Source organism: Lontra canadensis, unplaced genomic scaffold, assembly GCF_010015895.1.
Source record: "Lontra canadensis isolate GAN:19392208 unplaced genomic scaffold, GSC_riverotter_1.0 scaffold17, whole genome shotgun sequence".
NCBI lineage: Eukaryota > Metazoa > Chordata > Mammalia > Carnivora > Mustelidae > Lontra > Lontra canadensis.
In genome coordinates, this window is record NW_022631011.1 from 9,879,502 (window position 1) to 9,899,106 (window position 19,605).

The 19,605-nt window shown below is 34.1% G+C and overlaps 1 protein-coding gene across 3 annotated transcripts in view; it reads right to left on the bottom strand.

The window, feature by feature from the left end:
* The window catches only part of KIAA1328 (KIAA1328 ortholog), a 311,457-nt gene that overhangs the window by 179,553 nt on the left and 112,299 nt on the right, over nt 1–19,605 (bottom strand). For 2 of the 3 annotated variants that reach the window (XM_032859574.1, XM_032859572.1), the window contains exon 6: nt 16,793–16,920. In XM_032859574.1, coding sequence (XP_032715465.1) covers nt 16,793–16,920 — 128 coding nt within the window. The remainder of the gene's footprint in view (nt 1–16,792; nt 16,921–19,605) is intronic. The other variant, XM_032859575.1, reaches the window with a different exon arrangement.

Here is a 19,605-nt window from a genome sequence, read left to right on the forward strand (position 1 = left end):
TCTATGTTTTTAGGAGATGCTCTTATTGGGTTAAAGAAATTCTCTTCTATTCTTAGTTTTTGGAGTTATATCATGAATGGAAGTGAGTTTTCTCAAATTTTTTATTTTTTACATCTATGGAGATGAATGTACTTTTCCTATTTTGATTGCTAATATGGGAGTTACACTAATTGATTTTCAAATATTAAACCAACCTCACATTTTTGAGAAAAACTTAGTTATGTTTTATTTTTATATTGTTAGATTGAAGTTATTAAAATTGTGTTAATTTTTGCATTAATTTATGAGAAATATTTGTCTGCAGTGTTCTTTTCCGGTAATGTCTTTGGTTTTGTATCAGAGTAATACTGGCTCCATATAATGAGTTTAGAAGTATTAGTTCTCAAATTTCCTGGGAAATGTGTGTAGAATTAGTACTATTTCTGTCTTTTTATTTATTATTGAAGTATAGCTGACATACAATGTTATGTTAGTTTCAGTTAAACAATAGTGATTTTACAATTCTTTACATTATTCAGTGCTCACCATAATAAATGTAGGCACCATCTGTCAACATACAAAATTATTACAATATTAACTATATTTTGTATGCTGTATTTATTTCCATGACTTATAATTGGAAGTTTAAAATCTTAATCCCCTATTACCTATTAAGCTCATTCCTTGCACCCTCCTCTTCTCTGGCAACCACAAGTTTATTCTTTGTATTTAAGAGTATATTTTGGGGGGGCACCTGTCTAGGCTCAGTTAAGTGTCTGCTTTCAGCTCAGGTCATGATCCCAGGGTCCTGGGATCGAGGCCCCTATTGGGCTCCCTGCTCAGCAGGGAGTGTGTTTCTCCCTCTCTCTCTACCCCTCCTCCTGCTCTCTCTTGATCACTTGCTCTCTTTCTTAAAATAAAATCTTTCCAAAAAAGTGTATACTTTTGCTGTTACTGGTTATTTTTATTATTTAGATTCTCCATTTAGAGAAATCATATGGTATTTGTCTTTCTCTGACTTATTTCACTTAGCATAATAGCCTGTAAGTCCATCCATGTTGGTGCAAATGGCAAGATCTCATTCTTTTTTATGGCTGAGTAATATTCCACTGTGTGTGTGCGCGCGCGTGCGCATGTGTGTGTACACATACCACATCTTCTTTGCCCATTTGTCTACCTAAGGACATTTGGGTTGCTTCCATATCTTGACTATTGTAAATGATGCAATAAACATAGGGGTGCATTTATCTTTTTGAATTAGTGTTTGCATTTCATGCAAATTTTAGTAGTGTGAAAAATGCTGTTGAAATTTTCATAGGAACTACATTGAATCTGTAGGTTGCTTTTGGTAGTATAGACATTTTAACAATATTAATTATGCCAATCCATGAGCATGGTCTATCTTTCCATTTGTTTGTGCCATCTTCAATTTCTTTCATCAGTCTTACAGTTTCCAGAGTATGGGTGTTTAATATCCTAGGTTAAATGTATCCCTAGGTAATTTACCTTTTTGGTGCAACTGTAAATGAGATTGTTTTGTTAATTTTTCTTTCTTACACTTTGTTAATAGTATATAGAAACACAACAGAATATGGTATATTAACTTTGTATCCTGCAACTTTACTGAAATTATTTATCAGTTCTAATAGGTTTTTCTTGGTGGAGTCTTCAGGGTTTTCTATATATATTATCATGTCATCTGGAAATAGTGACAGTTTTGCTTCTTCCTTACCAATTTGGATGCCTTTTCTTTTTTTCATCTGACTGCTACAGCGAGGACTTCCAGTACTACGTTGAATTAAAGTGGTGAGAGTAGACATCCTTGTATTGTTCCTATCTTAGAGAAAAGCTTTCAATTTTTTGCCATTGACTATGATTTTAGCTATGGGTTTTTAAAAGATATGGTCTTTATTATTTTGAGGTATGCTCCCTCTAAATCCACTTTGTTGATTTTTAACATGAATGGATATTATATTGTGTCAAATGCTTTCACTGAATCTGCTGAGATGATTATGTGGTTTTTTCCTGTCATCTTGTTAATGTGATGTATCACATCAATTGATTTGCAAATCTGAATTACCCTTGCATCCCTGGAATAAATCCTACTTATCATAATGAATGATCATTTTAACATATTTTTTAATTGTTTGCTAATAAGTTGTTGAGGATTTTTGCATCTATGTTCATCATGGATATTGGTCTTTGGTTTTCTTTTTAGTACTACTTATTTCTTAAATAAATAATAACATTTGGAAGCATTTACAAGTGAAGCCATCTGAGCCTATTTATGTGTGGGAAGACTTTTAGCTACAAATTCAGTTACTATTATGGGGCTATTCAGGGTATCTATTTCTTCTTAAGTAAGCTTTCGTAGTTTGTATTTTTCAAGGAATTTGTCTTTATGTACATTGTCAAAGTTATCAACATAAACAGGTTCATTAAAATCCTTGTTTCCCTTTTAACATCTGTAAAAACTGTAATAATGTTATATATCCCATTCATGGTATTGATAATTGGTGACTTGTTTCTTTTTTTCGTGATCAGTCTGCCTAGAGGTTTATCAGCTTTATGGATTTTCTCAAAGAACCATGTTTTGGTTAACTATTTCTCTGTCTCTTAGTTTTCTATTTCATTGGTTTCTGCTCCAGTTTTTTCTTATTTTTTGCTTACTTTGGACTTAAATTTCTCTATTTGTACTTTCTTAAAGTAAAAGCTGAGGTCATTTATTTGAAACCTTTCTTTTCTGATATAGACAGTCTTATATGCTTCGAAGTTCTGCTTAATCTGCATCACAAATTTTGATATTTGTGTTTTCATCTTCATTTGATTCAGTTTACACTATAATTCCCCTTTGATTTCTCCTATGACACATGGGTTACTTAGGCATTTATCATTTAGTTTACAAATAATTGGGTAATTTCAGAGACAACTTTCTGTTTTGGATTTCTAATTTAATCCCACTGCAGTGAAAGAAGTACTCCAAATAAGTGGGATTATTTTAAACTTATTGTGACTTGTTTTAAGGTGCAGAATATAAACTGTCTTATCAAATATTCTTGTTCACTGCAAAAAATTACACTACTGTTTTTTTTAAAGTGTTTTCCTTAGAAGTCACATCAAATTGGCTAACGTAATTCATTTTTTCCATCCTTTAATAGTTTTCTGCTTAACTGTTCTACCAATTATTGAAAGGATGTTACAATATTTGACTAAATTATCAATATATCCATTTCTTCTTGCCGTTTTATCATTTTTTGCATCACATATTTTGAAACTGTTATTAAGTGCATGAACATTTAGTATTATTATATTGTCTTGATGAATTGAATGCTTAATCATTATGAAATGACCTTTTTCTGAAATATTCTTTGCTCTGAAATATACATCATCTGATATTAACTTAGCTAGTCCAACTTTCCTTTTATTAATGTTAATATATACACCTTTCCCCCAACCTTTTGCTTTTAATCTTGCTACTTATTTTTAAGTTGCCCCTTCCAGTTTTTGTTCCCTTTTTTCTCTTCTTCTTTCTTCTTCTGGATTATTTCTTTTATAATTACAGTCAGTCTACATGGTTAACTTAATAGCTATTACTCTTGTCATATTACTTTTGGGACTGATTTAGAGTTGACAGACTATATATTGACTTATTATTATGTATTTTCAGGAGATATAATGCCACTGCAGATATATAAGAAACCTTACAACACAGTATGTTAATTATCCTCACCTAGTCTTTGTATACTGTTACACATTTTGCTTCTACATATTATAAACCCCACATTATCTTACCTTTCTTAAAAATTATCTTTTACTCAAACAGACTTTAATAACATAAAGCATATTTCATATTTACTCACATAATTAGAATTCTAGTAGTCACTGTTTTGTGTAAATCCATATTTCTATCCACCATTTCTTTTGGTTTGAAAGACTTCAATACTTCTTGAAATGCAGGTTTGTAGGTAAAGATTTTTTTTGAGCTTTTATAGTCCAAAAAAGTCTTTAGTTCACCTTTACTTTTGTAAGGTATTTTTTGTTCAAGTATAGAATTCTAACTTGGAATTTTTTTTCTTTCAGTAATTTAAAGATATTATTCCACTGTCTTCTCACTTGCATTATTTGTCCAAAAAAAAAATTTTTTTTTTTTTTTTTTTTTTTTTTTTTTTTGCTTGCATCTTCATCTTCATTTCTCTTTATGGGCCACGGTTTTCATTCTGGCTGCTTTCAAGAATTTTTCTTTATCACTGGTTTGGTTTTAAGTAATGTATGATTGACTTCATAGAGTTGTTTTTTTTTTTTTTTTAAAGATTATTTATTTATTTATTTATTTATTTGACAGACAGAGATCACAAGTAGGCAGAGAGGCAGGCAGAGAGAGAGTAGGGGAAGCAGGCTCTCCACTGAGCAGAGAGCCTGATGCGGGGCTCAATCCGAGGACCCTGAGATCATGACCTGAGCTGAAGGCAGAGGCTTTAACCCACTGAGCCACCCAGGCCCCACTTCATAGAATTTTTGCCATCTTTTTTGTGCTTTTAATTTACTGATCCTTAGATCCATGGGCTTATAGTTTTCATAATACTGGAAAAATTGGAAGCCATTATTTCTTCAAATATTTCTTTTCTACTCTTCTTCCCCAAACTCCCTCCCCCAAGCCCGTCACAGAACTCCAATTACACATATATTAGGCTACCTGAAGTTGTTGTAGCTCTGTTCTACAGCTGTTAGGCTCTATTCCTTTTCTTTCGGTGCTTTTTTGTCTCTGTTTAATTTTTAGCAGTTCCCATTGCTATGTCTTCATTTTGCTAATCTTTTCTTCTGCAGTGTTAAAATTGGTATTAATTCCTTCCAGTTTATTTTTCATTTCAGTTAGTCCTTAGAAGTCTAATTTGAGACTTTAAAAATATTTATGTTTCTAGTTAACAGGTTCATCTTTCCTCGAACTTCTTGAAAATATGTAATGCAATACAGTTAAAATAACTTCAGTGTCTTTGTCTATTCTATAATCTATGTCATTTTGGGGTTGGTTTTGGATTTTGTCTCATTTGGGGTCATACTTTTCCTCCTTTTGGGGGCTAGTAATTTTTTTCTTCAGGGCTAGTAATTTTTGAGTGGATGTCAAGCACTGTGAATTTTACCTTTTTGGTTGCTGGATATTTTCATATTTGTTTTTGGCTATAAGTATGCTTGTGCTTTATCTTGGGTGCAGTTAACTTACTTGGAAATATATCCTACCAAGTATTGCTTTTCAGCTTTTTTAGGGAGAGCCACAGCATCCTTTAGTCTAGGGTTGCTTCTATCCCTCTACTGAACAATACCTTTCTGCGTACTGTAGCTGATCCCAGTCTGGCTGGTAGGAACAGTATCTATACTCAGCCTGCTGTAAGTTCCAAGCCTTTTTCCTCTTTTGGTGGTTCTTTCACCAGACTCATTAGGTTTTTTTCATACTTATGCATTCATCATTGCTTAGTTTAAAACTTGAGAGAGGCCCTCTGCCAATCTCTGGAGAAATCTCTCATTGCAGCTTTCCCTTTACTGGTGTTCTGCCTTGCAATTTCACACTATTTTGGCCTCCTCAAGCTCCCAGCTCCATTTTCTCACAGTCTGGAAACCACCAGTCCCTGCTTGGGTTTCCCCTCTCTGCCTTGCTAGTTGGAATCTCCCTCTGGGTAGCATTCTTCAGCAACTGTATGGCTCATCTAGATTGTTTCTCCTCTTTCAGGGATCACATTCTTCAGTGTCTAATGTCTAATATTTTGAAAACCATTGTATAATATATTCTGTCCAGTTTTCCATCTGTTCTAGTGCCTATATTTAGTTGCAGTTATTCTATCCAGTCTGGAAGTGGAAGTATTGGAAAATCTTTATTTATTTTTTTCTTGTGATTTTTGTTTTGTTTTGTTTTGTTTTGGTTATGTTCAGTTAGCCAACATATAGTATATCATTAGTTTCTGAGGTAGTGTTCAGCAATTCATTAGTTGCATGTAACACCCAGTGCTCATCACAACACATGCCCTCCTTAATACGCACCACCCGGTTATTGCACCCTCCTACCCCTTCCCTTCTGTAACCCTCTTTAAACTAGGAATGAAAACAGGTTTTGTGCTTACTCAGACTGACTAACGAGGGCCATTAAGACTATGATAAAGATAATGAGGTCACCTCTATGTAGCAGGTAATAGCAGCATGTACAGCTGGCTGTTTACTTACATCTCTGAATTGCACCAAAGTAATCCTTAAATTCTATGATTACAAAAGTGAATATGGCAAATGACTCTCAACCAAAGAAAAATCAAGAAAATAAAAAAATGGCAGGGACAGTAGCCACAAGATTGTGTGGCATTGAGTACTGGCAGTGGAAGTAATGAGACAGATAATGAAGTAATTTTGGCATGTAGTCACAGGTGAAGACCTTTATTTAATTTTAATAAGTCTTCCATCTGCAAGTGACTGTGCACAACATAAGCTTCTCTGAATGAGCAGGACGACTGATGGTAGGGAGGAAAGAAAAGCCAGAGAGAGACTGATCAGAACTTGAAAAACATCAACAGACTTGGAGGGAAATAAGGAGAAGCCAAAGAACAAAGGGAAAAAAGAAAGAAACAAGTGTAAATAATGAGCAGTGACAGAAAAGGTTTAGCAATGGGCCAGAGAAAAATGATACTAATAAAAAGGAAGGTAATAGCCACAGCAATTATCAAAATGAGCTGAAAGTCACATAGGTATGGCTTCATAAAAGAGGCTAATGAACTGGGCAAATCTTAGCAGCTCTTTTCAGTCACCTCTGACTTCTGCACAAACCCTTCTCTATTCCTCCAGCTTTTGTGATGGGCAATTGACACATTTTCTAATCTCCTGCAGTTATGTATTTGGTGACATCAAACTGGTATCATAAACTGGTCTCATGACCTATTTATATGCCTTTCCTCTTACTGAGTTTTCTTGATCCTTTAACGGCTATCGTGTACCTCTATTTTTCTTTTTATATTGCAGTATTCTCAAAGGGCTCATCCATGTATGCCCTACACAGTCACTCTCTGTCACATACCCTTGTTATTATCTGAAATTTCTTATGTCCTTGTTAAATTGTCTTTTGAGATTATATGGCCCATGAAGGCAGGATCTGTATCCAGAACACTCAAAACAGTGAGCACATAGTAGGTGCTCAGTAGACATTTACCAAATGAACAATTCCATCTTAACCTATTTGTTCCACTTTTCTTTCTCCCATTTGAGAAAGTTAATCTTTACACATTGACATGAACTTTAAAATTTCAATCAGATAATGAGTGTTATTATTATAATGACAGAATTAACCAATCAAATAATATGCTAAGGCTCAAAACCATATTAATTTGAAAGCAACAGCAAACAGGCTAGCAAGGGTTCAAATAAAAAGTTAACAAGGGAAGAAATAATTTAATGTTCATTGAGTAAAAAAAGACTAAAAATCGGGTAACAAGAGTGTTTGAAGTTTATCTTAGTTAGCAGGCGCTTGAAGGAAGAGAAGTTATGAGAAAGTCTGACTCCGTAAATAAGAGAGATATTATATTTTTTGAGATACTATATTTACTTGGAGGGTGCTGTGATATACCTTTGTCAGTGGTACTTGATATATGAATGTCAGTAATCCCATCCAAAATGGGAGGAAAGGGTGTTTAGGAATTCTTCCAGCTGGTACCTTGGTCCTTTGATAAAAAGCCCAGCTTAGAAAGAGAATAGATGGATGGTAGTCTAATATCAATGTAATAATAAAAAGTAGGCCAATTCTCTCTTCTGCACATGAGCAGGTTGTTGCTACCTCTATAAAATCAAGTATGACTATTGTGACTGCTTATATACTGCAGTCAATAGACCTGGTTCCAGATCAAGACTTTCTGTTTCATGAGTAAAAATTCATTCATTCCTGGGCTGACACAATCTATTTATTTTTAATTGTGGTCAAAATCACAGACAAAATCAAACCATCTTAACCACTTCTAAAGATAAAATACACTAGTTTTAGTCATATACATTATTGTATAACAGAACTCTAAAACTTTTTCATCTTGCAAAAGTAAAACTCCACATCCATTGAAAACTAACTACCCGATTTCCTCCTCTCCCCCAGCACATCCACCATTCTACTTTGTTTACAAGTAGTATTTTAGATACCTCATTCCTATTACATGGAATCATGTAATAGACAATCTGTTTAGTATTAGATTCCCTTTCCTATTACATGATGACCTATAACAGCTGGCACACTCTTAGCCACTTGAAATAAACAAAATAGCATTCTGAGATGTAGGGCTGAGAAAAAAATATCAAAATAGTCAGGTACAAGGGCAAACAATGTTGACTCCACAAAAAGTGACCATAACCTAAGTTGTTCAACATATTTTGTCCATGCATACCAATCATATCTAATGTAGAGAACATACAAAGTTCAATGTTGTTGATACTGTATTATCGGTTTAAATATTTTTCAGATTTAATTTTGAATTTGCAACCAATTAGTAAAAAACCTATTTCTTAAAGTCAATAGTCAAGTACTGGTGTCTAGGTTGCACTGAAAAATAGACTTTCTGGTTTGAAAAATACTTGTGGAATATCCAAGTATGTGAAAGACTGAACTCAGCACCAATTACCAAATAATTTGATTTGAAAAAATTAAGACAATAGTAAATATGTCTTTCATGTTGATTTGGTTTTCAGTGATTATGTGACATACAGTATTTCCCCAAATATTTATTTATTATTATTCAATTAGCCTTATTTGAAGATCTGAGTTAGGTATGCATGACTTTCAATGGAGTGTATAGAAACTGATCTTTTCTCTCAAATTGGTAGGAAATGGTCTATGGTAATTAGTATAAGTGTCCGAATAAATGACAAAAAGGCCATAATAAATGAGATAATGGGGAAAATATACTGAAAAGTAAAATATTTAAGAACTTATAAAAATAATCCATTCTGCAGATTGGACAGCCACCATGACTTCTCTAGCACAAAATTCATATATTTAAGTATGAGAAAAATCAAGACTATAGACAACTGAAAATAAAGATATAAACTTTAACAAAACAATCTAGAATCCTACCTAGAGAAATATGCCCCAAGAGTTTAATAAATTTCCAGACAGATACTCAAATACCTCTGTGGTATACAACCTGCTTAACTTCTTGACTATGGCAAGTAGCTTCTCAGATGAACCCAATGATCCGTTTTCTGGGATTCTTGCTCTTTTGTGTGATCATCTCCTTTTATGTGTACCAGGACCTATGACTTGCCTCTAATATAGCAAAAGTGATAAAAGATCACTCCTTCTATTAGGTTACATAAAACGTCAACTTCTGTCTTGTTAGTAGACTCTATCACCTTCTTGGCTTGTACATTTTGATGAAACAAGGAGGCACCCTGGAGAGGCATACACAGCAAGGAATTGAGGGGGTCCTCCAGCCATTAGCCAGCTCGGAGGCCTACAGTCCAAAAACCTGTAAGAAACTGACTTCTGCCATCCACTATGTGATGCGCATGGAAGCAGATTCTACCCCTCCTTGGTCAAGCCTTCACATAAGAACACAGCCTCTGTCAACACCTTCATTGCAGCCTGCAAGAGACCACCTAAGAACCACCTAAGACTTGACTGAATTTCTGACCCACAGAAACTGAGAAAATAAATGTGTACTTTAAGCCATTAAATTTTGTGGATATTTGTTAGAAAGAAGAGATAATACACTACTTTCAAAGAAGGATTATCTCACAGTCTTGTTGCATGGATTAAATGACATGTATTAAATATGAAAAATAAAATTAAGCTTAAAAATACAGATACTAGATGGCTATGCTTGCTCTCCAGTTAAGTAACTTGTGACATTCCAGCCAACAGCCAGGAGAACATAGTTCATTAAGAATAGTAAACAAATTTTGGTAACAACTTTAGAGTGTATTATACCCTGAATTTTATTTTCGTTGTATTTTTTTTACATTAATAGACTTTTTAAAGCATTTTAAATTGAAAAGAAGATTTAAAAATTTTTAGACAGACAAGATATACAGCCTCTCTTTACCTCATGTTTCTCTGATTTTTAACATCTTCTGTAAGTGTAGTTTATTTGTCACAACTGATTAATCAATATTGATGCATTATTACCTGAAGTTCACAAAATCCATAGTTTACATTAGGGTTTACTCTTTGTGTCTCTGTGTTATAGAGTTCCATGGGCTTTGAGAAATGCTCTACCTATTTATTTCTCCCCTCCCACTGACCCCAGGCAATCATTGATCTTTTTACTGTCTATAGGTTTGCCTTTACTCTATGCTTTGAGTTATAATTTCCTAAAGTAATATAACTTACTCTTTAAAAGATCAGTAACATGCAGTGAGTCAGAGTTAGTAAATGCGACCAAGTATTCAGACTTCTCATGTTCTTTATTGGAGTTCTCCTAACTTACATTTCAGCAAATTTTTTTGCATTTTGATAAAGCATTACGTTCTCTGGCCTCTGTCTCTCCCTCCTCTCTCTCAGGCATATTCTTTATATTACCTGGTTTTTTTTACAATAATATTTTAAATTCTGCCACATTTTAACTTTACTTTTTGGGTAAAGGACATCAGAAGAGTAGACAAGCCAAAATCCCATGGACTGGGCTTAAGAATGTATTTGATTAGGCGGTGGTGGTGGGAGATAAATAACTACCCTTCTAATTGCCTTAGCCCAATCCTCACAATTCATGGTGGCAGAGAAATTTAATAGGCACAGTCATCTTATGATTCAAAATTCATGCACAGTATGCCACAGGTCAACAAAGTTTGCTGGGACTTGAGGACCTTCATTATCATTATGATTCATACAAATCGACCACACTTTAATATTAATTCCCCCTAAAGAGAAAATCTTTGCAACATGCCTGATACAGTAACAGATTTATTAAGTGCACCAACCTGTCAAGCATTTCTTACTCTTTTTCCTTGGCTATTAAAAGTATATATTTTATTGATTAGCATTATTTCTTAAGGTTACAGCTTTTATTTATTTTTTTTTAAAGATTTAATTTATTTATTTGACAGAGATCACAAGTAGGCAGAGAGGCAGGTAGGGGGTGGGGGGAGAGCAGGCTCCCTGCTGAGCAGAGAGCCCGATGCCTGGCTTGATCCCAGGATCCTGGGATCATGACCTGAGCCGAAGGCAGAGGCTTTAAACCACTGAGCCACCCAGGCGCCCCAAGGTTCAGCTTTTAGAGTGGATTTGGGAAACAAACCTATAAGCACACTGAATTTACTAGCAAGAAACCCAGGAATTTTGAAATGGTCTTAATATGGTTCTGAAGAGCAAAGCTCCAGGCACTGTTCTGGAATCTCTTGATTTTTGCAGTTACTGGAATCTCAGAACATCCACTAGATTTTTTTCTTTATTAAGAATTTTATGTACCATAAAATAATACTTTTATCCTTATTTAAAGGTAGTACTTGTGGTTACTATTAATTATGTAAGACTCAATGATATATTGTGATCACTGTTTAAGTTCAGATGGTTACTGCAATATACATAAAAGAGCACTGCACTTAAAGAAAACAAAACTGGTACTGAAAAAAATTAGTATCTGAAGTTAGGTTTCAAAAAAAGGTGTCCTTAATGTTGGAATAATGTTGAAGTTAATCTTTGTGGATGGTTAAAAAAAAATTTTGTGGATGGTATGAAGAGTCTAAATTTATCTTTTCTTAAGTGTCCAATTGTCCTATCAATGCCTGCTGAAAACATTTTTTTCCCAATGAACTGCATGCACATCTTTGTTGAAAATCATTTACCATAATTGCTAGAGTTTATTTCTGAATTCATAGTTCTGTTGCATTGATCTATATGCCCATGATATAGATGGCATGAACCATACTATCGTGAATACTGTATGTCTTGTTTTCTATTTCTGCATAACTAATTGCCACAAATGCAGTGGTTTAAAATAAACCACAAATTCATTAGTTCATAGTTTTGTAAGTCAGAGTCCAGGTAGGCTTGGTTAGGTTCTCTGCTTGGTTTCTCCTAAGACTGGAAGATGTCAGCTGGACTGGGCTCTAATCTGGAATATCTGAGAACCTGCTTCCAACTCTTTCAGGTTGTTGACAGAATACATTCCTTGTGGTTGTGTGATTTTGGCAAGGGGGAAAAGTCATGTGAGTTAGGTTAAATTTTTATTATACTGTAGCTTTAGAGTAAATTTTGAAATTGGAAAGAATAATCTTCAAATTTGCTCTTCTTTCTCAAAATTGTTTTCAGCTATTCTTATTCCTTTATAATTCCATATAAATTTTATCACCTTATCAATTTCTGCAAAAACCAAGTTATCAAAATCTGCTGGAAAGCTGACAGAAACTGCAATGAATCTACAGATTAACTTGGAAAGAACTGACACTTTAACAGCCTTCAGTCATGCAATCCATAAACATGGAATACCATTTATTTAGATCTTTAATTTCTCTCAGCAATGTTTTGTTGTTTTCAGTGTATAAGTCTTACACTGCTTTTATTAAATATATATCCATTTTTTAAGTTGTTCATTGGTAGCAAAGAGAAATAAAATTTATTTTTGCCTATTGATCTTGTATCCTGCAACCTTGCTGAACTCATTCATTAACTCTATCAGGTTTTTTTCTGATTCTCTAAGATTTTCTACATACAAGATCATATTATTTATGAATAAAGAGTTTTATCCCAGTAACAGAAAACTTTCTCCAATATAGCTCTCTTCTACTCTCTTCCCCTTGTGCAAATACACATACATACCATCTTTATAGCTTATAAACTCAATGACACAGTTTTATAATTATTGTTTTATTCAGGTATCTTTTAAGCTATTTAAAAAAAGAAGGATACATAATTACTTTCACCAGTGCTCTATTTCTCAGTGAATTTGAATCACCATTTTATGTCATTTCTTTTCATACGAACAAACTTCTATTAGTATATATTGTAAGGCAAGTAAGCTAGCAACCAGCTCTCTCAGTCTTTTTTAATTTAGGACTGTCTTTATCTCATCTTCACTTTTGAAGGATAGCTTTCCTTGACTGCTAGGTTGTTCCCCAGCACCCGTCACTCCGCCCTCTTTAGCTCTTTGTCTGTCTATGCCAACCTACTGCCTCTTTCCTCCATTGTTTCTGATGAGAAGTCAGCTGTTAATCATATTCTTATTATCTCTATAGATCTTTTATTCTGTGAGGAGCTTAGAACATCGAGGCAGACATTCTGTTATAGATATCCAAAAAGCATGACTTTTTCTTTGATTTGGTTTGTCAGAAGTTTGGTGAAACTTCTGGACTGCCAATAAAATTTGGGCTTCTTATAACAAATTTAAAGGTAGCTTAGTACTAGGTGGAAACAAAATAAATATTACACATTAAAAACTCATTAAAATGAATAAAATTAGAATTAAAATGGTAAGGAACTCAACTGCCACATGACTACATATGGTAGTTAAAGAACAACAAGAAAAATTTAGCCAAAAAAATAGATGAAAGTAATCACGAATAGGAAGTAGTCCTAAGGTACTGTGGCCCTAAGCACAACAAAAACTCTTTTTACAAAACTATAGAGACAATGGTAGTAGAAACCACTGAGAAACATTAAACATATACTCAGCAATGATTTATCTTTAGTATTTTTCAAATTCTGTTCAATCCATGACCCAGACCCAAATTAAGAAACATGGAACAAGTAATTATGAACAAGATGGAAAAGTTTCTATAAAAGGCCTTTTACCAGATCAGAACAGCAGAGATTCATTAATATCTACTGCCCATGGCTGAAAAGTAATAATGATTTTGTCCAATTTATAGAAAAGGGGAAATCTCAAGAAGATTCCAAATCTTCCTTTTTATATCTTCTTGACAAAAAAAATGAAGAGGTAAGAAAAATAATTAGGTAGGCTTACATACCAACATTTTTGAGTGACAGTGGGAGAAGCTACTCAAAATGCTACCTAGGCTTTCTCTTCATATAAAGAATACTTCAGAAATACTGTAACATTTCTAAAGTGGTAGAGCCTATCAAAACTAAAGTAGAAGTTATAAGCATCATAGTTTGAGGTAACATTAAGTTCAGATTCACAAAAGAGAAATAACACTCAACTGTGATAAGAAAAGCTATACTCTAAAATGTACATCGGACAAAATGATAGTTACTAGATCCTCCCACATCCGAGATGATGGTTATACTATGGGTAAGAATTACTTTTTAAGATAGGGAAATGAAGAAATGAAACACATCAATGAAGTATTTTAATCTAAATAGAACAAGTGAAAAATATTTCTAGAATCCACAATGAATCCAGGCTAAATAAATGAGAAAATTTACCTTTAAGGCATAGCAAGAAAGAGGATGAGGGAGAAACAAGGAAAACATTCACCTTGTAAATGGAGTAGTTTCAAGGAAATGGCAGAAGTCAAAGAAGAAAATCATACGGTAGGTCATTCTTCCGGAGCACTGTGGATTTAATTAAACTATAAGCAAAATTTACATGCAATTTGAGCCAGATGCCAACAATGCAAAGAAGAAATATAAAGTCTCTTAAAGTCAAATAAATGCCTCATGAAAAATGAACTGCTGCCATCTCTATCACAAAATCTGAACATCAGTTAAATTTAAAAAATACCTTATTTTGAGAACAAATAAAATTTAATATTTACCTGATATCCTCATTCAGGAGCAGAGTTATTACAGTGATGCCCTTCCTGACATAAAACAAACTTGTTGACCAAACTTACCCAATTCCTATGAAAGGAAATGAGAAGGTGTTTACCTTTGTTCAGGTAAAAGAAGTCTGTCACAACAAAACAGATTACATAGGAGGCAAGATGACAATCTCCAGTTGGCATTCAAAAAGAAACTTATATTCCCTCTCTAAATTCAAATGGCAGAGCCCATAAGTGACTTGAATTTCATTTTCATTGCACATAAGACATAATGATTTGACTATCAGGCACTTCCTGAAAACATGGCTTTAAAATTTTCTCATGACTAAGTCAAAATGAAAATTGAAAAGTATCTTTTTTTTTTTTTTTTGGTTTCTGAGAGTGCTCTCTCCATGTATTTGGCCAACATCTTCATTCTATCATTAGTGATTTTTTTTTTAGTTTTGTTCTTCAAAGTTAAGGTTAGTCAGTGTTAATTATGATGGGTCTCAGTGAAACCTCTAAAAATCACTAACTTAAACATAAAACATTAATGCCAAGAAAGTTTGATTCCCCACAACTGCAGAAGTAGATTTAAAAAAAAAAAAAAAAAAGAGTGAGGCTTACTTATCTAGAAGTCTTTCGAGGCCCCTGGATGTCTTCAGAGCTGTCTTATGATTATTCCCTGACTCTCAGTCTCTATCTTTAAGGTCCTAAGGCTCTACACTGGCAACTGAAAAACCCTCTTCCTCCCCTCCAATAATCTTGAAAAATGGGCTGCCCTTCATTTTTGTGCCCCCAACACACCTTTGTCATACAGAGGGAAGGAGTGGCAATACAAGAATAAAGGTCAGAAATCTGATCTTTGTGGTACAATTTTCTCCAACCTACCGGAGAACAACACAGAAGGACCACCTTAAAAACTGCCTGCCCTGCTTTCAAAGTGGCAGGGAAAATCCAGCCAAACCATCAAGATTAGCTGCCACCATCCTCTGCCTCATCTAGGTTTTTCAGAAAACAGAACAAAAGAAACGATTTCAAGTTAGGATACAAATAAGCCATTCATACTTTGGCCATTTATTGCTTGAACTCACCACCCCGAGATCAAGAGCTGCATGCTCTACTGACCAAACCAGCCAGGTGAGGCCATTTCTTATCAATGTTGTGACTTCAAAACAAGGATATGTTATAAGTCTGAGCTACATAACATTCCAGCAAAATTATTATTTACTATCTTAACCTTTCTATGAGTCTAAACTTCAAGTTCAAAACTGAAGTTTTCTTGGCCCAAATTCTTAACTTATCTGAGGTAGTGGTCTCTAGGCTAAACAGCAATGATGTTCTTTAGAAGCGTTGCAAAAAACCATTCACAGGACCTGATATTATTCACAAGGGGGAGATAACATGTTAGCACATAAGCCAGGCTTTAATATGAATGGCTTACGCCCTACTGCACAGTTTCTTCTACAATGTTTTAGTATATAACACTTACTATTCTCATCCATTTGAAGATTTAAACTCATTTGGATATGAAAAAGATACAAAGTATCACTTGCTAGAGGGCAAGAAGTAAGTTTTTAGAGCTTGTTTCACATTACGACTGGCAGGGTTCTGAACATTTAATTATACAATATATACCATTTAATGATATGTATGTAGATGTTATATATGAAGACTCTCATACATACTTATGTGATTAATATATACATACAAATATAAAATCATGCAAAATATTTCAGTTTTCTCCAATTAAAGATTTTATAAGGCACCAAGTCACTTTATTATTCTAAAAATGTAAATGTGAGTTAGGAAAGGCTCATTACTGTTTTCCATAAGGACAATGGGTAGCAAATAGCCCACGTGATCTTCTTCATTAAGCAACAGAGTAGTGAGTTTTCTTTACCATTTCTGCTGTGGTTTCAGACAACTAGGAGCTTTCTCACTGACCCCACAGCCTGCTTCAAGTAATCATTCCTGACCTTTGGGCCCCAGGAACAGGAGATGAAAAAAAAAAAAAAAAAGTAAATGACACAATTCAATCACATGATATACTTACATGCTTTAAGACAATGTTATATTCTGTGACTCAAAGTAAAGGCAAATGCTTCTTCTGACATCTTGCTAATCCATTAAAAAGTCAAGAAAAGGTAAGAAAAAAGATGCTTACCTGTTGTTCCTGCATTCTAGCAGCACCAAGTTCTGAGAGAGACATGGTGAGCTTCTCTTGCTGTTCTGATAGATATTTCTGATAGAGACTTAGAAGTTCTTGGCATTCTCTATACTGTAGCTGAAGAGGTAAGATTGCAAATTAAGGGAAAAAACGAATAAGCTGATTCAAACTGTATCTATCAGTACTGCTTTTCAGATTCCAGTAAACAAAGGAGAGACAAAAATGCAACGGTATTTGGTGAGAGCACAAGCAGATGAACACAGTACATATATCTACCAAAAAAAAATCATGAAAACAATAATTCACAAAGAGAGTAGCAATGGCCATCTCATTTGAACAGAAATTTCTCTCTGAAATCTTTACATGTAAACAAATAAAAACAAACATGCAAAAGAATGAATTTAGACTCCTATCTCACACCATACACTAAAACTAACTGAAAATGGATCAGTGACCTAAACATAAGAGCTAAAACTGTAAAACTCATAAAAGTAAATCTTTGTAACCTTGGATTAGGCAATGGTCACCTGAAAACACAGAAACCAAAGAATAAATATAGAAATTGGATTTCAAAATTTTAAAAATAAAACAAAAAACCTACTTTTGGTTCAAAGGACACTATTTAGAAATTGAAAAAACAACCTCCAGAATGAGAGAAAATATTTGCCAATAATAGAGATGATAAGAGACTGGTATTCAGAATATATAAGGACCTTGTACGGTTCAACAGTAAGGAACTACTTAATGTAATTAAAAATGGGCAATGAACTTGAATAGACGTTTCTCAAGATATACAAATGTCCAAGCAGCACAAGAAAATATGCCCAATATCATTAAACATTAGGAAAATGCAAATCAAGACCACAATATGAGATACCACTTTGCATCTACCAGGATGGTTGTCATCAAAAAGACTGACAATAAAAAGCTTTGACAAGGATGTAGAAAAATTACAACCCTCTTATATTGCTAATGGGAATGTAACATGGCACTGCTGTTTTGGAAAATAATTTAGCAGTCCCCTCAAAAGTTAGGCATTGAGTTACGTATGACTCAGCAATTGCACATTTAGGTATAAACACAAGAAAATAAAAGACAGAAGTCCATACAAAAACCTGTACATGAATCTTCAGGGCAGCATTCTTCATAATAGTGAAGAAGTGAAAACAACTCAAATGTCATCAAGTGTTAATAGAAAAACTAAATGTGGTATATCTATACAATAGAATACTCTTCAGCCATAAAAGGAAAATAAAAGGAAACAAAGTATTGCTACATGCTACAATATGGATGAACTTTGAGTACATTATGCTAACGAAGACAGACATGAAAGGCCACATATTGTATGATTTTATGTATATAAAGATATGGGGGTTTTGTCGTTGTTTTAAATACCTATTCTAATGAACTAGGGGAAAGAATACTCGGTTTTAAGTATACAAGATCACATTTTATTTTTTTTAATTCATCCATGTTCACTTTCTGTCCTCTTCTCCAATTTTCTGAAGTACATATTACATGAGAAAAGCTGAAGGGGAAAAATGTCCAGAATAGGCAAATCCATATAGACAGAGGGTACATTAGTGTTTGCTAGCAGCTGGGGTGGGCGAGGGAGACTAGGGAGCAACTGCTGATGGGTACTGGTTCTGTGGGGCAGGTAATGTACATGTTTTGGAATTAGACGGTTGTGTTCACACAGCTTTGGGAATATTTTCAAAACCAATGAATTACACACTTCAGACCAGACTGGGTGCGTTCAGGGTGGTATGGTCATAGATTGAACTGCACACCTCAAAAGGGCAAATCTTATTGTATGTGCTCTATCTTAATAAAACTGCTACAAAAAATGCAGAGTAGAAGTGATAATAGTGCTGTGGTAAAAATTAGTGCCTAATCTACAAAGAAAGTTCTAACCATACTAAACATAAAGGAATTATGATTAGGTTTTTGTCTTATTTTGTTTTTCTATAATGTCAATTAAGTCAGTGTTTCATTAATAAAACCATCATCAGGAAATTTTCTGCCCATATCTCTCTCTACATTTTTCATAGTCTAATATGAAGAACACAGCAGCCTAACTAGAGATATCCTCCTCTATAGCTCCTCAAACTTGCAAAGTGCTCAAGATGAAGATGCTAATTGGAAAGGTCACCTAACTTTGTAGATCAGGTGTGTGGGAGACAGTTCCCCCCAAGAGAGAGTTCTGTTTCTTCTCATTTTAGTAATTTCCTCCCCAGGCCCAATCTTCTCTCAGATCATTTCCAAATCTCCCCCTTTGCACTAAATAATGTATGCTGTTGGTATAGAAATTACTGTCCAATGAGATTATTCTGTATAAATTCTTTTATAACAGGTCATCATGATTAAGGGTGGGAACAGTATTTCGTAAATGTCAAAAATGGTGACTGGTTTCAGTATTCCTTAACATTTTCATAACCTAATCATCGCCTCTGGGCAGGTTCCTGTTCTAATAACTTTTGCCAATCATGACTGCATAAATAACCAATTGCTTCATTATTCTCATTATTAACCTTTAACAAAAAAAGGAGCCAGAGACAGCTTATAGAAGAGGAACGGTTCTAATAAAAGGGTAGGTTACTATGTTTAAAGAATACATTAATTAGAAAAGCTTGTTGAATACTCAGTTTCTTATAAACAATAACAATAGAATGAACAGTGTTCTGTATAAGCTAATATGATTTCAAAGTCAATCTATGTCAGACAAGGCTGGTTTTACATCATCATGCTTTTTGTCAGTAAGCTTCAAAAGACAAGAATGATGTGTGATGGTCCCAAGATTTCCTGCCAGC